The sequence below is a fragment of the Anastrepha obliqua genome, chromosome 6 (genome assembly GCF_027943255.1).
Source record: "Anastrepha obliqua isolate idAnaObli1 chromosome 6, idAnaObli1_1.0, whole genome shotgun sequence".
Lineage (NCBI taxonomy): Eukaryota > Metazoa > Arthropoda > Insecta > Diptera > Tephritidae > Anastrepha > Anastrepha obliqua.
This window is the reverse complement of record NC_072897.1, coordinates 74,643,559-74,667,448: the sequence shown is the minus strand read 5'-3', so window position 1 is coordinate 74,667,448 and position 23,890 is coordinate 74,643,559. Positions and strand designations below refer to the sequence as shown.

At 40.5% G+C, this 23,890-nt stretch overlaps 1 protein-coding gene across 7 annotated transcripts in view; it reads right to left on the bottom strand.

The window, feature by feature from the left end:
- Positions 1 to 23,890, bottom strand: part of LOC129250143 (calcium/calmodulin-dependent protein kinase type 1-like) — a 203,560-nt gene that overhangs the window by 130,336 nt on the left and 49,334 nt on the right. For 6 of the 7 annotated variants that reach the window (XR_008582805.1, XR_008582804.1, XM_054889785.1 and 3 more), the window contains one exon: positions 2,043 to 2,117. Coding sequence is in view for 5 of the 7 variants with exons in the window: in XM_054889785.1 (XP_054745760.1) it covers positions 2,043 to 2,117 (75 nt within the window). In the remaining 2 variants the exon portion in view is untranslated. Of the gene's footprint in view, positions 1 to 2,042; positions 2,118 to 2,308; positions 2,471 to 23,890 lie in introns of those variants that run through there. The other variant, XM_054889789.1, reaches the window with a different exon arrangement.

Here is a 23,890-nt window from a genome sequence, read left to right as displayed (position 1 = left end):
CCACTTTCGGAGTTGCTCCGGCCTGCACACCACCCGTGAGTGGACACGCGACTTCGTTGCCCCCTGCTGCTGAGCTCTGCACCCGCAACTGCCCCCTGTGGCGCGGCCGCCCGTCAACGTCAGGCCACAACAAATTTTGCGGAACGCAAAGCAGGACTAACGTAGACAACACCACGCGGTCCTCACTCCCGAGTTACGATTACACTCCCGCGAAGTTTCAAGCTATTACAAGCTATCAAACAAGGCAGCTATTTGTGATAATATAGAACGCTTGGTTGGTTTACGCAATACTGCTGGTTCATGTTAGCTGAAGGAAAAGGCATCTTTGGAAGGTGACCATCTCAGACCTAGAGTTTTAACGTAATCTGAGTCGCCTAGTGTAATTATTTCTTGTCTGTCATCTCAAGGTATGTCCTCGATGATATCCATGTTGTTTGGAATTTGAAACCGCTTCGAGATAATGCAGCTGTTTTGTTGAGTTGATGTGATTGTAGGAATTTTCACAGTTTCCAAGCTTGAAGTATATTCGGTGTGAATTGACTTCATAGTTACATAACAAAGCTGATGAGTTTTTGTCATGGTGGCACCTATGCCTCTAACTTCAATGCTTCGTGTGATCCGAAGATGTTGTGCGATATGTTCTGTTATGAAATTGAGCTGTGATCCTGAATCCAAAAGTGCACGAACAATAAGTGATGATCCCGATGAATTGTACAAGTGAATACGGGCTGTAGCAAGAATGACATCGCCGCCGATCTGCTCTGCTTTCGGTATACCATCGCTTTCATTATTTCTGTGTAGCAGTGTATGGTGACGTGCGTTACATTGCTGACACCTACGGTTGGACGGACAGTTGCTTGAAGTATGGTTCTTACCTAGGCAATTCAAACACAGGCTAAGGCGCTTGACACGAAAATATCTATGAAATGGGTCCATATTCATGAGCCGTTCACAACTGAAAGGGCTGTGGTGAGGGCTTGAATCACATAGCAGGCAACTTTTGTCTGAATTCGCAACTGCCAGCGCGTATTTCTTGCTGGTTTTAGGCGAAGGTTTTTTCATCGGGGTTGACAATTGGTTGGCTGCCTTGTTGGTTTCAAGCATGTTGAATGTCTGGCAGCGACGGTCAAGGAATGCAGCAAGGTCTGCTCAAGTTGGTATATTTAAAGGTGATGAGCTTCTGCAATTCCAGTTAATGGCCACTTCTTCTTCCAATTTTGTTCGAGTTGCTGAGCCTAACTTGCTTATTATAATGTGTAATAAAATTGCTTCCCCGATTTGTTCCGAAGTTGCTAGTGACTGCATGGCCCGAAGATTGACGTTGATTGTGTCGATGAAGTTGCGAAACAAATATGTATTCGATGACGACAAATTCGTGAGTTCACAAATTTGCTACAAGTGTGATTGGAAGATTAAACGGCTATTGTTGAAACGACTGACTATGAGGTCCAGCGCCGTATTATAGTTTTTGCTTGTCACTTCGAGTGATTGTATTAGTCACGAGGCTTCGTCAGTTGGACACGGCCTGAGATACTGAAATTTTTCAACCTCTGTCAAGTCTTTGTTGCTGTTCACAAGGGTGGTAAAGCCATTGTAGAAGTCCAACCACTGCGACTGCGCAGTGCACTGTATTGGCGCTCTACCAAATCCAGTTTCGCGGTAAGTTGACGCAACGAAAAACTGTCGCTTTCGATAACGCCAAGGTGCAACGAACGCAAGTGTGTTAAGACATTTTCCCGAGAGAGAGAGATTTTTTACTCGATGCTTCTCGTTGTGGTTCACTCACATTGGCCGGTGCTGCGTTGGCGCCTTCATCCACTGGAATATTTTCAGCATCAACTATGGAAATTTTATTCGAAGTAAAACACGTTCAAAAGTTTTAAAATACTAAAGGCCGAAATCGAATCGTTAGATCCGGCTCGAAGGACCGTGGTGAATCGTGAAAATGTGTGAAATTGATCTTTATAGAAAAAAATACTGATGAAAGCTTTGGAAATCAAAATATACCCAGAAAATATTATGCTTAAAGATTTATTACTTACAATTCCATTACCAAATAAACTTTCGATTTGTCTTCAAATGTCTCCAAGAGTTGTACGATGTTGGGATGCGTTAACCTGTAATGTAAAGCAATACATTCAAAAATTATTTGATAGCATTGCAAATGCTATTTGGTTAAAATTTGTTTTTTTAAATATATTCAGTATATGTAATACGCTTGATATACAAGTTTGGTACCAAATTTCTACAGAACAATATTCTGTATTCCAAATTCTGGCTGATAAAATCCAGTATAATAAAATTTTACCTCATAAAATTCTTTATTACGAAGTGATGTATTTACAAATTCTGTACTGCGAATAACTGAGAACCGTACGGATATTGAATTACGAAAACATTTTAAACATTTACACCTCGTCTCTGCCTTGATATATTATTTGTTTATTTAAAATAAAAACAGCTCTGCATTGCCCTATTAAATTCTGAAAAACAAAAGAAAGACAATATAGGACTTTATTTATATTCGCACGAACTTCATTGCAAGTTGTTCAGTTTATAAAAACTACTAAGTCAGCTTGCAGGCAAATACTAAGGAACTCCCTACAACAAACCAAACTATATCACACAATACGAAAATATAAAGGGTGATTTTTTAAGAGCTATAGCAAAGTTTTTCAAAAAAACATACGTAATATTCAGAAAAATTCATGAAATTTTTATTTAAATCGATAGTACAGTCCATATAATTTAATGTTTGAAGATTATTTAATGCAAATGTTGACTACGACTGCGCTTCAAATGGTCCATCCGCTTAGTCCAATTTTGGCATACCTTTTCCATAGTTTCGGCCGGTATCTCACATATAAATGCTTTAATGTTGTCTTCCAATGCGTTGATTGAAGCAGGCTTGTCTGAATAGACTTGAGCTTTAACATAGCCCCACAAAAAATAATCTAAAGGCGTTATATCGCACGATCTGGGTGGCCAATTGACAGGTTCCGAACGTGAAATAAAATGTTCACCGATCTCGCCTCTCAACAAGTCCATTGTGTCGCGTGCTGTGTGGCATGTGGCACCGTCTTGCTGAAACCACATGTCATGCAAGTCAAGCTCTTGCATTTTGAGCATAAAAAAGTTGGATATCATTTCACGGTAGCGCTCACCATTCACAGTTACGTTAGGATTCGCAGCATCTTTGAAGAAGTACGGTCCAATGATTCCTCCAGCCCATAAACCGCACCAAACTGTGACCTTTCTTGGATACATTGATAGCTCTTGCAATTCTTCTGGCTGATCTTCACTCCAAAATCGACAATTCTGCTTATTTACGTACCCATTAATCTAAAAATGAACTTCGTCGCTGAACATAATTTTTCGATAAAAAAGTGGATCTTCGGCCAACTTTCCAAGAGTCCATTCACCAAAAATTTTGCGTTGCGGTAGGTCGTTCGGCTTCAATTCTTACACCAGCTGTATTTTGAAAGGCTTCACACCTAAATCCGTTCGCAAAATTTTCTACGTTGTTGAGTAACAGAGACCCAATTGCCGGTTTGATGTCCAATAATGTAAATTTGGTTCTAAATTTAGTCACAATAGCTCGAATAGCCGCTTCAGTGGGTCGATTAAACTGACCATAAAATGAAAGAAGCGCGCGATAAACTTTCTTAATAAAACACGCATTTTTGTAATAAAATTCAATGATTTGCAAGCGTTGTTCGTTTGTAAGACGATTCATGGTTAAATTATAGACCAAACTGAAGATGTTTGACAGTGAAACAAAACACGAAACGTGCGTCAGCTGTTTAAACCAACTGTTTAAAAAGATAATAGCTAAAAAATCACCCTTTATAATATAAAAATAAAACATGGGCTGAAAAGTCCCGGCATTAGTTTTATTGCATTCACCTCTTTTTCAGTTAATACTAACCTTAAAAAGACAGTTGTTAGAATTTCATGATATTATATTCATTAGTTCATGAGTTATTATGCTCCGCTCCATCAGAAACAACAATAAAACGATGGTTTGCTGACATCAAACGTGGTTGTGGAGACACCAATGATGCACAACGCAGTGGACGTCCAAATGAGGCGGTAACACCAGACAACGTCAAACAAGCCAACAAAATCGTTTTGAATGATCGATAACTTAAGTTGCGTGAGTTAGCTGGCATCGTAAAGATATCAAAAGAACGTGTTGGCTTTATATTACACTAGCAAACCCGGCCCCCTTTGCTGGGCAAAAGAACGCTGTACCCGTTGCCACTGCTCCGAATTACAACCAAACTTTACGAAACCCATTTTCAATACTTACTTAACAATATGCATAAGTTTGGTTTAATTCGGTGCAAAGACACGGCGGGTCCACGTTTTGGCATATATTTCCAGACCCTAGTCATCAATAGGTATGAAAATTACCCCGTATTAAAACACTTATCAACAGCTTTCGTTTGATACCCATATTATACATACACAACCAAAGGTTACCCGGGTCCACGTTTTGACCTATATCTCGAGACCTTAGTCACGGAGCGGCATGAAAAATACTCTGTACTAAAGCATTCACCAACAGCTTCAATTTGATATCCATATTGTACAAACACATTCTAGGGTCCACGTTTTGGTCTCTATCTCGAGACCCTAGTCACGGAGCGGCATGAAAAATACTCTGAACTAAAGCATTCACCAACAGCTTCCACTTGATACCCATATTGTACATACACATCCGAAGGTTACCCGGGTCCACGTTTTGACCTATATCTCGAGCCCTATCCCGCAATAGGTATCCAAACTATACGGAAACCATCTTCAATACCTTCTTAGCAATGTGTGTAAGTTTGGTTTAATTCGGTGCAGACACGGCCGGTTAGCGAACACACATAAAAAGTTGACTTTATTTTATATACACTCCTCACAAAAATTAAGGGAGCAAGAAAAAAATTCAAATTTTTTCAGGTTTTTTGACGGACTGTATCTATGTGAAAAATGATCGTACCAGAAATTTAAAAAAAGCATTTTGAAGCTCCAGGGCTCTACTTTTCGAATCCGTGGAGCAAAAATTTTGCCAGGCCACGGTTTCAACGCAATCTGAAAAAGTATGACGAAAAAAAAATTTTCCAAATTTTTATCTTTCTTTCTTGGGCTCCACGGGCTCGAAAAAAATTTTTTCGATAAAGCGATCATATGGACCAGAAAGCCTGATTATTCAGCTTCATTTTCCTTTTTTTAAATTCTTCCTACGTCCATGTGTCACGGAGATATCCGGAATTGAACAAGAAAGGACCCTTTTGTCCTCAAGCAGCGATATCTCGACAACGAATGGTCGCATCGGAAATTGGAGGACGGTTTTGGAATCTGCAATAAATTCCCCATAAAATTCCGTGTAGACGTTTCACGGCGAAATTTTTTTTTTCTTTCAGTACTTCCCTGCAAAAAGTGGAAAAAATTGAATTTTTCTCTTGATTTGGAAAATCGGCTGTATCACCCGCAAATATTGAGCATTGAGCAACGGTTTTCAGGGTTTTTTTCACCTTAATGTATCCCTAATAACCCTGTAAATTTTTAGATTGATCCACTGAACCGTTTTTCCGGGCCGATCAATCAAAATTTTTAAAAAAATTAAAGGAACAAGATGTTTACCCTTAAACATTTTGTAATTTTTTTGAAATGGAAAAATCTTTTTTTCTCTCACTTTTTTTCTCAATTCTGCACCAGATACTGCATTAGTTCAAAAAAAGAAACACAAAAAAAAATTTCGAAAATTTTCGAAAAAAATTTTTTTTTAAATTTGAGTCAAATACTGAAATTATTCCACATAAAAGTGGATTGGAACATCCACCGCCGGCATTTGCGTTACCCAAAGCGCACCACGTGGAGGTTGCTCGGTCGGATTCACGCTTCTTTTGTGCTTACGCACGTGTATGTGTGTGGTTTTCTCAGAGAATGAGACCCCGTGGCTCGTCACTTCCACAGTATTTTGAGACTCCAAACTCATTCTCTAAAGATTGTGTGTGTGTGTGTGTGTGTGTGTGTGTGTGTGTGTGTGTGGGCTAATACCGCGTATTGCCACCTCTGTTCCTCTTAACAGCTTGCAACCTTTGAGGCATATTCGAAATGCAGTTTCGAATCATTCTCTGCGGAATCCGTCGCCACGTTTCAACTAACGCCCGCTCTAATGCAAGTAAGGTTCTAATGTTGGGGTGAAACCGACGTAATCGACGCTTCAGGATATCCCAGACATGCTCGATTGGGTTAAGATCAGAGCTCATCGCTGGATGCCTCAACAACGTTATTTCGTGTCTTCCAAAAAACTGACGGGTGATGTTTGCTGTGTGAGGGCGAGCATTGTCTTGCATAAAAATGAATCCCCTAGTGTTTTGCCGTAGAGGCAAGACAACGGGTCGCAAGATGTCGTCAATGTAACGTCTAGCATTCAGATTTTGGCGGATAATAACCAAAGGAGTTCGCGTGAACCGTGAAACTCCTCCCCAAACCATTATTGATCCTCCATTATAAGCAGCTACGGACTGAGTGAAGTTTCGTGAAAATCGCTCTCCCCGACGACGCCAAACTCGGGATCTTCGGTCGTTACCATACAAGCAAACTCGACACTCATCAGAAAACAGAACATTGTTCCATTGCCTCATGGTCCAATTAGCGTGTTGGCGAGCGTAAGCCAACCGGGCACGACAATGCGCGGTTGTCAACATCGGAACTCGGGCAGCCCTTCTTGTTCGCACTCCAGCCTCACGGAGACGATTTCGAATCGTTTGAACAGAAACGTTCCGCGGCTGTTGTCGTCGTTGCCGTTGCTGTTGTCGTTGTCGTTGTTGTTGACGGTTTGGAACATTCCGGGCGACAACGTTTGCAGGAATAAACGGTTCTTGACGAACACGTCGAACGATCGTTCGATCATCGCGAGGGGTGGTCACGCGACGACGACCTTGTCCAGCTCGTCGTTCATAGCCATCCGTTTCCAAATACCGATTATAAGCCCGAGATACGACAGAGGAGCTAACGTTCAGTTGTTGCCCAACTTCACGATAAGTGTGACCTTCTTCTACAAGAGTCACTAATCGAGCGACTTCTGGCGCGGATAAATGCCGGCGAGGCATGATGAAAAATTAAAAAAAAATTAAGTTTGCGAAAACTTTGAATTAATTTTTTTTTACCAAAAATTTAAAAATCTCGAGTTTTGACAAAAACTGTTGTTTGGTTTTTTTAACCAAGAAAGCAGGATAGTCTTAAAAAAACTGTTTTTTAGACACTTTGTGTAACGCAGAAAAATTAATTGCTCCAATATTCGTAAAACGAATATTCGACCTGCCTTGGGGGTATCAACTTTTAATTTGTTCGATAAATTTTTTAATACGAAAATTAAGGTGTAGACCTTTTTTTATGCTTTGTTGATAGGCTATAACTTTATGAAAAAAGAAAAAAAAAAAAAAAAAATTCAAAAAATTTTTTCAAAAAAAAATTTTTTTTTCGAAAATTTTCGAAATTTTTTTTTGTGTTTCTTTTTTTGAACTAATGCAGTATCTGGTGCAGAATTGAGAAAAAAAGTGAGAGAAAAAAAGATTTTTCCATTTCAAAAAAATTACAAAATGTTTAAGGGTAAACATCTTGTTCCTTTAATTTTTTTAAAAATTTTGATTGATCGGCCCGGAAAAACGGTTCAGTGGATCAATCTAAAAATTTACAGGGTTATTAGGGATACATTAAGGTGAAAAAAACCCTGAAAACCGTTGCTCAATGCTCAATATTTGCGGGTGATACAGCCGATTTTCCAAATCAAGAGAAAAATTCAATTTTTTCCACTTTTTGCAGGGAAGTACTGAAAGAAAAAAAAAATTTCGCCGTGAAACGTCTACACGGAATTTTATGGGGAATTTATTGCAGATTCCAAAACCGTCCTCCAATTTCCGATGCGACCATTCGTTGTCGAGATATCGCTGCTTGAGGACAAAAGGGTCCTTTCTTGTTCAATTCCGGATATCTCCGTGACACATGGACGTAGGAAGAATTTAAAAAAAGGAAAATGAAGCTGAATAATCAGGCTTTCTGGTCCATATGATCGCTTTATCGAAAAAATTTTTTTCGAGCCCGTGGAGCCCAAGAAAGAAAGATAAAAATTTGGAAAATTTTTTTTTCGTCATACTTTTTCAGATTGCGTTGAAACCGTGGCCTGGCAAAATTTTTGCTCCACGGATTCGAAAAGTAGAGCCCTGGAGCTTCAAAATGCTTTTTTTAAATTTCTGGTACGATCATTTTTCACATAGATACAGTCCGTCAAAAAACCTGAAAAAATTTGAATTTTTTTCTTGCTCCCTTAATTTTTGTGAGGAGTGTATAAGATTTTTTTCAATTTGTGTCCGAAAAATCCAAATATCTTACGGAACCCTATTTTTTCCAAAATAAAATGTAATCCATGTTACTCTTGGATAATGTAGTTTTCGAATGGTGAAAGAATTTTTAAAATCGGTCCAGTAGTTTTTGAGCCTATTCGTTACAAACAAACAAACAAAGTTTTCCTCTTTATAATATTAGTATAGATGTACATTTGAATTCTGTTCAAAGTGAGTATCGCGTTTGCTCAATGTTGGCCAAAAACAAGATCGTCTCAGGTCAATCAACACAATGGCAAACTACATTAGTTGAACTTCGAATTGCTCCCACATCCACCGTATACATTTGGCTACCAGCAACTACTGGTTGTTCGCAGACCTAAAAAATCCTCGCCGGTAAAAAATTTTGCTCGAATGAAGAGGTTATCGCTGAAACTGATGCCTATTTTGAGGCAAAAAATAAATAGTTCTACTGAAGTGGTACTGAAATGTTAGAACGGCGCTGGAATCATTGCGTTTTTTTTATGGAAATGAGGTAGAGGAATAAAGCAAATTTTGAACAAAAAAAAGTGGCTTATTTGCTAGGTCTGGCACTTTTCAGCCCATGAGTTATATAGCATTAAAACGGTTAATATAAACATGTACTTATGCCAACACAGTAACCTATTACGAAACATTGTACGAAACAACACACATCATACACATATCCACACTACGAAAATGTTTAATAAGTTTTGGGTTAGATAAGAGAGGGCGTTTCTACTACCCTAAATTTTTTTGTTATGTTGGTACACTCTCTTTAAATTAATGTATGCGAAGTTTAATTTCAATGTGTTGATTCATTCTTCGTTAAAAGCAAAGGAAATTTATGAACGAATGTTGAAAGTGAATACGGATTTTTTTATTAATTAGTATAGTAGAATACTGGGCAGTGCAAGCAATATTTTGACTGAAGTATTGGGTTTCAGAAAGCTGTGTGCACAGTGGATGCCGCATTCTCTAACAATTGAACAAAAACACTTTCGAATGCGACTTTCTCAACAACATTCACAGTTATTTCGGCAGGATAAAGTGGATTTTGTGCGTCGATTCATCATTATGTATCAAAAAATGAAACAATAGACTAAAAAGTGGTGTGGTTCGGTCGCTTGTTTCCAGACCAAAAAAATTGCATGCGTGAAAAGTGTTTTTCATCAAATGATTAGGTCATAACAGCAGTGGAAGCGTTTTTTGTAGCCCTTCCAGATTCCAGATTCCAGATTCTCACTCCAGGAATGGAATTCTCATTGGCACAAGCGTACTGATGTTCACTAAGACTGTACTGAATACTAAAGCAAGCCAGCAATTGAACCGATTTAAAGAAAATAGTGCTCTTTGTGTTTACGGCAGAGTCCCTGATAACCTTTTCAATGGCAATATTGAAGAGGAGACATGAGAGCCAATCCCCTTGCCGAGCCATTTCTAAAATCTGTCTTAGTACGAAAATTTGGTCAATCGTTGCTCTTCCCTCTTGAAACCAGCCTGGTAGCTACCAATAATGCGTTTAGCATGCGGTTTAAGTCTAGCGTTTAGAATATGAGAGTTATGAAATATAGAGTTATGGGACGGTAATTTTCACAGATCTACATGTCTCTTTTTTTATGTAGAGGGCAAATTATTTTAATTTCACACATCTTTGGCATACGTTCTTCATTCCAGATTTTGCAAACCAACTGATATATGGCAAGGAGGTATTCATTACATACTCTTGTGTTTAATGAGCTTTGTTCGTCAAAAGCACAAGACTTGTTGTTTTTTCGGGATTTAATTGACGCCATGAACTCTTGGAAGGTAAGTTCTTCCACCATTGCTGAAGACTTTAACTGTGGGTATTCGGGTTCAATACCTGTATTGTTTCTGTTAAGAAGTTTATCAGAATATTTTGCCAACCATTCGAGGATTAGGTTTTTTTCCGTTAAGAGTAAACCATATTCATTTTTACAGTAGTATGTCCTTGGGTTGTACTCGCATCTTTCTTCGTTCACGCCTTTAAAAAAAATTATGGCAGTTGAAGTCTGCTTCTTCTTGCTCAAACTTTTCCTTATTAAAAATTCTCTTTTTTTCCTATACAATATCTTCTCCTCGCGTCTTAAATTTTCATACATTTCTGTAGATTGCTGCGTTTTGCGGTTTATCATTGCAGTCTTCGTCGAACTAGAAAGTTTTTCGTTTGTTCTCGGATTTTCCCAACACTTTTGTAGCTGCAACCTTTTTGTTTTCGCATATACTTCTCCAAACTTAATCTACGTCTTCAGAGCAGCTCACTTGGTATAGACTTTCGTCAAGCTATTTCTTAAAATTTTTTTCTATGTCTGGATAATTTAGGGTTTCCAAATTAGTTCTATGAGATATGTTTGTCAAGTTTTTCTTCATGTTTATTATCCTTGCGTCTATTCGAGTGGAAAGTAAAAATGGCCAGAGTCTACGTTCGCGTCTCGTAAACTTCTCACCTGGAGGATGCTGGATTTATATCTTGAATTAACTAGCACATGGTCGATTTGGTTCATTTATTTGCCATCTGGAGAAACCCATGTAATTTTGTGTATGTTTCGTCTCTCAAACATTGTACTGCCAATGACCATGTTTTCTGTTGCAGAAAAATTATTGAGACGAATGCCAATATGCTTCCTGTATATTTCTTCTCTACCCTTCATATCACCAATAATGATTTTCATGTCGTGCTAAGTCACGCCTCATATATGCGATCTAGCGTGTCATAAAAAGTTTCTTTTCCCTCATCTGATATCTCTTCGGTTGGGAAGTGGCCATTTATTATGCTTATGTGATAAAATTTAGACCTTATTCGGATGGAACATAGTTTTTCATTGATAGGTTGAAAATCTGTTACATTTTGTCGGGTTTTGTCAAAGACAAGAAAACCAGTTCCAAGGATATGATGCTTTGGATTGCAGCTGTAGTAAAAATAATATTTTGGATTGTGTATAATTCCAGTTCCTTTCCATCTAACTTCTTGCACTTCTAGGATACTCTCTTTGTAAAGTTCAACTTCGTCCCTAATGATAAGAATTTATTTCAATAACTATTACGAATACAAATGGGTTTTTTTACTATTTCTTTTAAATGTTGACTGTCACGTCGGATACCTTTGAAATATGGCCTTTACTTTTGAGATACCCCCACAGAAAATGTCCATAGGGGTAAGATCGGGCGACCTGGGAGGCCAGGATATTTCACCGGAACGGCTTATCAGCTTGTTAGGGAAGAAATCGGGAAGTATCGCTATGATCTCTCCGGCCGTGTGTGAAACCATGTGTGTGTTATGTTCACAGGGTTAAGGCGAAGAAAAAAACGCCCTGGTGGTCAAAAGACCTGACTACATTAAGAAACGACAGCAGAAGACAATTTAATAGAGCGAAAACGACACGAGAGAGTAAAGACTGGGACAGCTATTACAGTAAGCTAAAAATTTATAAAAAAGAAGTTAGGAAAGCGAAAAGGTCTGGTTGGAGAACGTTCTGTGGAGAAATCGAAGGAACCACAGATGCTTCCAGACTGCGTAAAATCCTTTAAAAAAAAAATCCTCCGGATACCTCAAAAAACCGGATAAGAGTTTGACTATTTCGAGTGACGAATCATCTAACGTATTAATCAACAATAGTACAGAAAGACCAAACTCTGACATTGAAGAAATAATCACTGAAACTAGGATAACCTGGGCAGTGAACACGTTCAAACCATTTAAATCACCGGGTCCCTTGGATTATTCCCGGCCCAAATACAACATTCACTCAATTACATCATGGAGTGGTTAACGGCTATATTCAAGGCTGTTCTGAAACTTAAAAGTGTCCCATGAGTATGGAAAGAGGTAAAATTGTCTTTATTCCTAAAGCGGGAAAAAGTTCACACACAACACCCAAGGATCTCAGGCCAATCAGCCTATCCTCCTTTCTGCTAAAAACATTAGAAAGAATTTTAGAAGAGCATATTAAGGCTAACATCAGCCCTAATAAACTTGGTATCTCACAACATGCGTACTGTAAAGGGAAATCTACTGAAACAGCACTTAACGCACTTGTTACAGAAATCGAGAAGTCAATTTATAATAAAGAATTCACACAACATCCTACCGGATACCATAATAAAGGCATTGCCGGATTTCGGGATCTCTGGCGCTCTGGTTGAGTTAATCAAAAACATGCTTTTGAGCAGATTTGTGATCCCAACCCTAGGGGCCTCAGATATCAAGAAAAATGTTAGCAGAGGAACACCTCAAGGCGGTGTGCTGTTCCCTCTCCTATGGGTGATGGCATCAAACTCCTTGCTTAAGAGCCTAGAGGAGAGAGGACAACACGTCGAAGCATATGCGGACGATGTTGCAATGGTAGTAAGAAGGAATTTTCCCAATACACTTAGAGAAGTCATGCAAGATTTACTAAACATGGTTGAAAACTGGTCAAAATCAAATGGGCCAAGCGTCAACCCCAATAAAACTGAACTCATCCTATTTACCAGGAAACACAAAATTCCAAATATAGCTGCCCCGACTCTAAGTGGAACGGTACTACTTAGGTCTAATACTAGACCGAAAACTAACTTGGAAGGCAAATGTCGAAGATAGAGTAAAAAAGGTGACAATAACGCTATACTCTTGTAAACAGCTGATAGGACTAAGTTGGGGTCTCTCCCCATCTATCGTATATTGGCTTTACACAGCAATAGTCAGAACAATCCTAACATACGGCATATTAGTATGGTGGCTGGCTTTAGATAAATTGTACATTAAAAGAACCATGGTACACGTACAAAGAATGACCAGTCTTTGCATCTGCGGGGCCCTTAGAACCACACCCACATATGCACTAAATATTATGCTTAATATTTACCAATAGAGCAATTCGGTAAGTAAACAGCTGCCAAAGCAACTCTCAGACTAAGAGAAATCGGGAACTATCCAACTGGTCCTACACAACCATTGTAACATATGCAATACTAACATATGCGGCACTAGTTTGGTGGCCTACAACAAAAAAGAAATACAACAAAACTAAGCTGAACAAGATACAAAGAACAGCGTGTATCCTAACTACAGGAGCACTTAGCACCAGTCCTACTGAAGCGCTCAATGTACTAACACATCTATTGCCATTAGATTTACACGTTAAAACAATAGCTACTTGTAGCGCGGTGAGACTCAGAGACATAGGAAGCTGGACAACAAGGTCGTACGGTCACAGTAAGATCCTCCTACAGGGACCCTCGCTGCTCAAAAACGGATCAGACTACACAGTCCCCGACCTCAACTTCAAGAAAGGCTTTACGGTACGTTTTCCACCGAGAACTGAGTGGAGCAAAGGAGAGGTGATTGGAAGACACGATATCGAAACTTATACCGACGGTTCTAAGATGAACTGCGGTGTGGGAGCTGGCTTCCATTCGGAGCCACTCAACCTATCTCAATCAATTCGTCTTCCTGATTATGCCACCGTGTTCCACGCAGAACTTTTAGCGATCAGAGAAGCATGCAAATCCCTAAAACTCTACAAGGAAGTTGGTGCAAGAGTAGCTATCTTTTCAGACAGTCAACCAGCTATTAAAGCCTTAGACTCCAACTACATTTCATCCAAACTGGTCCTACAGTGTAGAGAGAAGCTAAAACTGCTCAGCCATTGGCTTGAAATTACTCTGATATGGGTTCCCGTCATAGGAACATACGGGGCAATGAGATAGCGGATGAGCTAGCAAGAAAGGGTTCGACACTAGGCAGAGCAGAGGCGGTGGCAGTCTCCACCCCACTGAACACACTAAAAGCATCCATTGCTTCACACTATCATGCTTTAGCGGAAAGAAGATGGAAGCAAATACCTACATGTATTACAATAAAAAACACATGGCCGTCATACAAAATCCAAAAGACGAATGACCTGCTCGGATGTTCTCGGCCAAACATTTCACGCATCACTGCAACCCTTACAGGACATTGGAAAGTAGGGGATCATGGAGCTAGACTCAATCTACCCTTCAATCCTATCTGTAGAAGCTGTCAAGCGGAAGGGGCGAAGGAAAGTCTTTTCCACTATTTATGTGAATATCCGGAACCAGCCACGGCACGATTCCGATCCTTCGGTAAGCCTTAACAACAACAACAAGAGAAATCGGCCTACTCAGAACGAACCAAAGAGGACACTCTTCAATTTTAGAACAATTCCCCTGCATTCCCGGCACAACGGATTTTTGTAAGACCAAGGACATCAATTTAAATAAATCCTTTGTCACAGTATTTCCTTCCAAAGAGGAATGGGATAACGGGCTTATTGTTAAGATAAATGATTTAAACATCTACACAGATGGCTCAAAACTGGACAACAAAGTAGGTGGAGGGGTCTACTCCGATAAACTCGGACTATGCCAATCATTTCGCTTACCTGACCATTGCAGTGTATTTCAGGCGGAAGTCACTGCCATAAAAGAGGGACTTAAAGAAATAAAAACGAGAGTATTATCCACAAATGAAGTCTTCATTTACTCGGACAGTCAAGCGGCAATAAAAGCGCTGGAATCAAAAACGCACTCGCCAAAACAGTTCTAGAATGTTTTAAACTACTAAATGACGTATCTAAGTGCTACAAGGTGCACCTTATCTGGGTGCCAGGCCACAGGAATATTGCAGGAAACTGTAAGGCGGATGAACTTGTACGACCCGGATGATACCCGATAAGGCGCTGATACCCATGCCCATAGCGACTTGTAAATTGCATATAGACAGGGAAACCATCAAAAAGGTAAATACAAGCTGGCAAAACCTCACAACATGCGAACAAAGCAGAAAGACATGGCCGAACTGAAACAGCGGTCGAAGGAGGAAAACTGCTTGCCCTCGACGATTTTGCTTGTTTACACTTTAACACTTCCGTACGAAATCACGAGTTCAATATTCCCATTTGCTCCCGATGTCTGGCTGGGAACCGGCTATGGGCTGTTGGCCACCGAACTTGTTGCCTGAATATACCCCAAGTATCACGTAAACGTCGAATATTGTAACGTGAATAAAATCTACGACGAGCAGTTGTACACGAGTTTTGGCCATGAAATAAATAATCCGCACGAATAATTAAACTAACGCGGTTCCCTCGCGCTCTTACGCTCAGAAACCAGAAACCCTGTATTAATGTTAATACAAGAACTAAATATAAAACCTTGTACGAAACACTGAGCACACGTCCTACACATATGTGCTCCATATACCCTTAACCCATTATATGCAACTACACATCGTCCATAAAATCTTCTTTCATCTTAAACATACTTTTAAGTTGATTAAAATCACAATAAAAACGTACACTTCAAAACATATTTTAATTAATTATTTCTTAAAAAAAAAATTCTTCACTTCGCATTTGCAGCAACATGTAAATATAACGACCAGAAAGTCTGCGTAGACTTTTAAAACATATGGAGGGGGTGAAGTGTACGTTGCTTCTTGGGGGAATGCACACAGAGGCGTATGGCAGTTGTGCCAGTAGCCTAAAGACCGACCATTGTGGCAGAATGCCACTCCTGCACGAGGTGCCCCTGCTTTTAACCAAAAATGGCGGATCTAGAGAGGCATAACTCGAAAAAACCCGTAATCCTAGGTGTAATTCGAACCGTGCCTATAGGATGAATGGCACTACGTAAGTGTGTCTTATAACGTTAACCTCCAGATATCGGGCGCCCTCTGGTTGAAGTTAGCCTTACCGCGACACCGGGGCACTGTCGTGGCTCGACCTTCCCTTCCCCTTCACTCGTGGGACCACATGGCAGAGTCAAACAACTTATTAAAAAAGGCAGAAGTGCCTAATATTGTATAAACCAGGTCGATAACGACCTTTCGGTAAACAGTGCCGAATTACCAACAACATCGCAGGCAGCTAAGGGCAAACAATGCCCTCCAACTGTCAGCGGAAGCACCGATATGGAAGTTGACGACATGGCCCTGGGGCCAGATGGCAAAACTTCTACCATATCACCAGAGGAAGAGGAGAAACTATTATCTTCTCCCACTCGTGACTCAGGAAGAAAGGACGAAGACAAGGTGCGGCTTTGCGGTGCCGCCAGAAAGCGCCTAAAGTACTTCCTGAGAAAAGGTCACAGCATTGACGAGGCAAGAGAGTTGGCTCAAAAACCAGCTGATCTGAAGCGACAACGCTCCAGCAGCACCACACCAAAGCAAAGCTCCCCTAAACGTGCCAATTTACAGGGGGGCTCCAGCGTTGGAAAAAAGGCAGGAGAGACTACCGAAACGGAAGGACCAAAGGTAGCAGTGCCTAATCCAGAAGTCAAGGTAGACTCAACAAAAATGTCTTACAAAGACGCGGCGTGTAGCACGAAGTTGGGAATAATTCCTCCTGACTATCCCACTACAGTATGGTCGACGGAAAGACTAATGGCCATACAACATGCTATCCTGGAGGCGATAAGGAAAAAGCAGACTGGCGCTGCAAAGCCCAAATTTAATAGCTGCACCTTTCGCCCAGGATATATAGTTATATCATGCGGCTGCGATGATACGGCTAATTGGCTAAAGGAAGTAGTTCCTAAGCTGAAGCCGTGGAAAGATGCACAGCTGAAGATTGTGCAGGAGGCGGACATACCGCGCCCACAAATCTTCGTTGGTCACTTTCCAGAATTGGACAGCTCCTCAACTGAGGATATTATTAGCCTCCTTGACGGCCAAAACGAGGGCCTCAACACCAATGACTGGCGGGTGCTCAACAGAGTGCGCAAGGGTGCTGTGGTAGAAATTACCATTGCTATTGACCCAATCTCCGCAGAAGTCATAAAGACTTCCAACAACTGGTTGAACTACGGGTTCGGTAAAACACAACTTCGGCCAAAATCTAAAGGCCCGATTGATCCGCCTAAGGTTACCGAACAGGACCCTAACCCCTCGGCGAAACAAAGCTCTGAGGAAGCGGGAACTTTGACTTCAACGGCTTCAATAGCCCAGGACGATAAGGCCAGCTGCTCCAGACACGAGCCAGAAAAGGCAACAACATCTGGCACATGGCGCCATAACGTGGCCGAGGGTATCCGCATGCGACCCCCGCTGCAGGCGGATAAAAAAGCGCACAGCCACAACAAGGATCGAAGGGGGGATCAGATGTCCGCTGAGGAAGCAGTCCTGCTGAAAAGCAACCGAGGCAAGAAAAAGGCAGCCATTGCCAAACGAAGGATCACTAGATGACCTGGCCTAAGCGTAAACCCTACAACACCAGAAGGCAACTCGGATGCCTTCAAATAAATCTCCATCACGCAAAAGCAGCCTCGGACGTGCTTACGAGGAGATTTAACCAAGAACTCTTGGATGTAGCTTTCATTCAAGAACCATGGGTACGTAAAGGAGTCATTCAGGGACTCCAGAGCGCAAACGCTAAGTTGATATATGCTGCCAACAAAGACCGACCCAGAGCGGCGTTGTTAATAAATAATCAACTAACCTTTATCCCAATATCACAGTTCATTACAGAAGACCTGGTGGCGATTTGGGTAAAAGTGCCAACGAGCAAAGGTGAGCATGAGGTAGTACTTGCCTCCGCCTACCTTCCAGGAGATGAGGTCACTGCTCCAACAAGGGAGGTTATAGCCCTGGTGGAATGTTGTCAGCAAAAACGTCTCCGGTGGATCCTCTGCTGTGACGCAAATGCGCACCACACAGCGTGGGGAAGCACAGACATCAATCCAAGAGGTGAGTACCTTATTGAATTTCTACTTAGGTATAATATATCTATCCTAAACCGAGGCAACGAACCTACATTCATTAATGCAATCAGAGGTGAAGTCCTTGACATCACTCTCTCTAGCCATAATGTTTTGTCCGAAGTCTCAAATTGGCATGTGTCAGAGGAAACATCTATGTCGGATCACAGACATATTAGATTCGATATAGGTGCAACCAAACCACAAATGACAATTTACAGAAACCCCAGAAAAACTAACTGGGACTACTTTCACTTCTATTTAGAACAAAATGTTAACTGCTCTAAGCGTCACATTCAGCTTATATCTGAGCTTGAGTTCGAATCGAACGAACTACATTCAAACATAATATCTGCGTTTCACGAAAGTTGTCCAGTAAAAGTGAAAAAGCCACAAAGAAATATTCCTTGGTGGAATATTGCACTTTCCAACCTGCGTAAAGAAACAAGAACCCTATGGAATAGAGCTAAAGCAATGGGGGACTGGTCCTCCTACTCAACAGCCCTAACCAACTACAACAAAGAATTGAGGAAATCTAAAAGGGCTAAAGGGAGGAATCACTGTGAAAAGATTTGTAGTCTTCCGGATGCTATTCGTATCCAAAAAGCCCTACTAAAAGATCACTCTAACGGCATTAGTACCCTGAAAAAGCCAGACGGAAGCTACACAAGGAATCCAGAGGAAACTAGTCAACTTCTGCTGGACACTCACTTCCCTGGATCACTTGTGCTAGACGAGATCTCTGTACCGGCAGAAACTACTACATCTGCGGGTGCTGAGAACTTAAAACTAGCAAACAAGCTATTCCATGAAAAGCGGGTACAATGGGCGATATCAACATTCAGCCCATACAAATCTCCTGGTCCTGATGGGATATTCCCCTGTCTTTTACAGCAGGGTGCACACCATATTATCCCTAATTTGACCAGACCATACAAAGCAAGCTTACTGCTAGGATATTTGCCTACAAAATGGGCTGAGGTTAAGGTCGTATTTATTCCAAAGGTAGGGAAAAAACCCGAACAATTGCCTAAATCATACAGACCAATTAGTCTCAGCTCATTTTTCCTTAAAACAATGGAAAAGATAGTTGATCAGTATATTAGGGAATACAATCTAGCTAAATTCCCACTGCATCGACTTCAATTTGCCTATCAACAGGGAAAATCCACTGAGACTGCAATACACAGCCTGGTAACAGTTATTGAAAAGGCTATTGAGTCCAAACAGGTAGCTCTATGTGCATTTATTGACATATCAGGAGCTTTTGATAACACCTCCTATGAGGCAATCTATAATGCCCTATATCTAAAGGAGGTACCTGAACCCATCACTAGATGGATAATATTCGTGCTGAAATCTAGGGAGATCAGCACCGAACTAGGAGGAACAATCAAATCTATCAAAGCCACAAGAGGTTGCCCTCAAGGTGGCGTACTCTCTCCTCTTCTGTGGACTCTAGTTATAGATGAACTTCTCCACAAACTGAATAACCTAGGATTTCACACTCAGGGTTACGCTGATGACCTAGTAGTTTACGTATTAGGGTGGCATGAGGAAACCATTTCGGATCGTATGCAGCAAGCCCTTACAAACAAACAAACACTTGTACCGTTTACTAGGAGAAGGAACATAAATCTCAAATGTCCGACCCTTAATAGAACAACACTTGAACTCTCGACAGAAGCGAACTATCTTGGCGTTAGTCTTGACAAAACGCTTACGTGAAACTCCCGTATTGAGAGAGTTACTTCAAAAGCCACAAGGGCATTCTTTGCCTGTACAAGGCTTTTTGGTAAGACATGGGGACTAAGCCCTAGAATGACCTTCTGGACATTCACCACAGTTGTAAAACCCATAGTCACTTATGCATCCTTAGCATGGTGGCCCAAGGTCAAGCAAAGAAAGGCGGCAAACGAATTAAACAAACTGCATCGCCTGGTATGTGTTGGTATTACAGGGGCTATGAAAACGTGTCCCACGGATGCATTGGGTGTGCTCCTGAACATACCACCGCTTCCAATTCTAATTGAAAGGGAAGCTCGCTCGAGTGCCTTAAGACTAAAAGGTATATCTGAACTTAAAAGTGGGGATATGAAAGGGCATTTAAAGATCTTAGAAGACTTCCTACATAGTCCCATTCTTCATAGGGATGATATACTATCACCCAAACCAATACTCTTCAGGAACTTCCAAGTTATAATCAATGAACGAACAGACTGGAGAACTAACTCTATCACCTTCAAACCTGGCTCCCAGCTATGTTTTACTGATGGGTCCAAATTGGAAAATGGTAGAACAGGGGCAGGAATCAATGGGCCCAAATTCAAAAAATCGATTCCGATGGGATCCTGCCCAACAATATTCCAGGCAGAAATACATGCCATTGAAATATGTGTGAGAGAATGCCTTAGAAGGAAAATGAGAGGTACTCACATCTACATACTTTCAGATAGCCAAGCGGCTTTAAAAGCCCTTCTATCAACAACCATCACCTCTAAATTGGTAAACGATTGCCTAAACCTCCTAAACACGTTAGGAAACCTCAACACAGTAACACTATGTTGGATTCCGGGACATGAAGGACATGAGGGAAATGAAATGGCTGACGACCTTGCAAAACAAGGAGCAAATATGCAACTTACTGGTCCTGAGCCTTTCTGTGGACCAACAAAAGGCCACATTACTAAATTACTAAAGAAAACTTGCCGCACACTGGCTAAACTGTGCCGGTTAGCGTCAAGCCAAACTATTCCTAAGTCCCAACAAAGGAATATCTGACAAACTTCTCTCACTAAACAGAGTAGATCTGCGTCTTTTAACTGGATACCTTACAGGTCACTGCCGCCTGAGGTACCATCTAAACAATATTGGTCTATCCGAGACCAATGTCTGCCGCTTTTGCGAAATGGACATAGAAAGCTCAGAATATGTGCTTTGTGAGTGTCCTGCGTTGGGCAGACAAAGACTTCACCACCTTGGTGGTATCGTAGTATCTCCATGCAATCTTTGGAACAACAAACCCAAAACTGTGCTAAAATTTCTAAAAAGCCTAAAACTCTAGGGTTACAAAATAGGCCTTTCACAATAGATCAGCTCTGGTCGCAGTGCGTAATGGCCTTCTAATAATAATAATAATAAAACATATGGAAAAAGCTTTATAAATAATAAAGAAAACTAAATTAATGCTTTTTCGGAAAGCCAAATGTTTTAAGACTTCACTCATTCTATTTAGCAATGAATTTACTAATTTCTCTGCTTGCTCAGTTGTAATATTCGCCCATTCTGCCCGTATAACACTGCGCAAAGCCACTTCGCTTGTTATCACTATACTTATACAAACTGTCCAATTCTTTTTCTAAAAGATCCCACAGATACGAGGGGTGCCTTTTATTTGGCAACCCTGGTGTTGCAATCTGGCAACTGACAGTTGTATCGCAAACTTTGACATTTTTTGGCTTTTACGTACTCAGAACGTTTTGAAATACCAGCGCTATTTGTGTTGTTTACAGTAACTTAAAAGATTCATCTCGGTCCAAAAATGGAATTGAATCGTGAACATTTTCGTGCGATTATTTTTTACAACTTTCGACGTGGATTAACTCAGCAACATTACATGGATGAACTTAATTCATTTTTTGGCGATGAAGCTCCATCAAGGACCAGTGTTTATCGATGGTATGGTGAATTCAATCGTGGTCGTAGTTCACTCCAAGACGAATTTCGTGAAGGTCGTCCAAAATCAGTTGTTGTTCCGAAAACCATTGATGCTGTGCGCGAACTGATATTGCAAGATCGTCATGTGACCTATCTTGAGATTGAGACAATCTTAGGCATTAGTGGGACCAGCATACATTCAATATTGCATAAACATTTGACTGTCAAAAAATTTGTTCGCGTTGGATCCCACACAATTTGTCAATCGCTCAAAAAAAGGCTCGTGTCGATTGGTCGAAGGAAATGTTCAAAAAATACGATCGCGGGGCTTCGAAACACGTCTATGACATTGTGACAGGTGATGAATCATGGATTTAAGCGTATGAGCCCGAAAGTAAACAGCAGTCGACTGCAACAACAACAAAAGTTGTTCGCGCACGAAGCACTTCAAAGCAAATGGTCGCCTGTTTTTTCGGAAAAACTGGACATGTCGCAACCGTACCACTAGAACAACGCAGAACAGTAAATTCTGAGTGATACACAACCATTTGTTTGCCAGTTGTCTTCCAAGAAATTAGGAAAACCAATCGCCAAAGACGGATCACTCTTCACCAGGACAATGCGAGCTCTCACACATCGGCTTAAACAACTGCATTTTTGAGCACCCAAAACATCGAGGTAATGGGTCATCCGCCGTATAGTCCTGACTTGGCACCGAATGACTTCTTTTTATTCCTGTAGGTAAAAAACAAACTAAGAGGTCAACGTTTTTCGACACCTGAAGAAGTGGTTGCGGCATTCAGAATGCATGTTTTGGAGGTTCCTCATTCAGAGTGGCAAAAGTGCTTCGACAATTGGTTCAAACGCATGCAAAAGTGTATAGAGCTTCATGGAGAATATTTTGAAAAACAATAAAGTGATTTTCGATGATTAAAATTGGTTTTTGTTCTCTAATCCCGATATATAAAAGGCACCCCTCGTACTTAATTGGATTGAGATCCGGCTGCTGTTGGTGTTTTGAATTGTTTTGAAGCGTCATACTAGAGCCAAAGCTTAATGATCTGTGTGTTTCATGTTATTATCTGGTTGTAATTAAAATGTCCTTGATAAGCCAAGATTTCGGGCACTCTGTTTCAATTTTCTTTTTAAAATGTTCATATACTTCATCACTTGCTGCTATGCAATCCCACACCATAACTCCGCCATCACCGTGTCTGATTGCACCAACAACATTTTGTTACCAATTCCTGATTGCGCCAAACAATTTGACGACCTCTTATCCCATAAATACAAAATTGGCTTTCGTGTGAAAAAAATACTTGTTTCCAACACTCTCGAGGCATATTTATATATGTAATTATTAGCGAACTCAATGCGCTCCCGTCGGTTCATAAGTGAAATAAACGGCTTTCTTTGAGCGACACTACCCCTACCACTATACTACTACTATGGATACTATAGTATTCAGGTTCATGTAAAACTGTTCTAGAAGTTTGCGAACAAATACTTTCTTTAAATGTTTAGTTTACGCTTTCCAGAATTTTTAATGATGTAATTCGAGGGTTATCCTTTGCCATATTAATTATGCCGCGCACTTCTCGGACCGATATTGTTAATAGACGCCCAGACCTGAGTCTTAGATGTTAAAATCCGGGTATTCTTGAAATTTTATACTACGCGTTGAACAGAGGAACACGTTCTCCGAACAACTTTGCAACATTTCTACATTTCCTTTTACTAAATGTATTCTTTACAGTAATTTCATTTCCTTTGGTTTCTATATTTTCAAATTATTATCAATTTTAAATAAAATGTGCGACTGAGCTCGCCAACCGCCTATTATAATATTTGCATGTTGCAGGCGGCCGCCGTAGCCGAATGGTTGGTGCGTCACCATCCCATAAAACTGACGATAAAACATCACGACGCACACCACAAATAGACGCACATCAAAAACCCAATAAAGAGTGCAAGAGGAAAGCGAAATTGATTAACTATTTTTTTTTTTGCACTGTATTATTCATAATTAATGTTTTGTTTTAGTGCTAAAAAAAAAACGTTCAATGGAGAGTTAAAGAAATTTTTACCATAACCATAATAATCCAAAATGAATTTAAAGCCGAAGCGGTAGTTATTTAAGTAAATTAGGTATA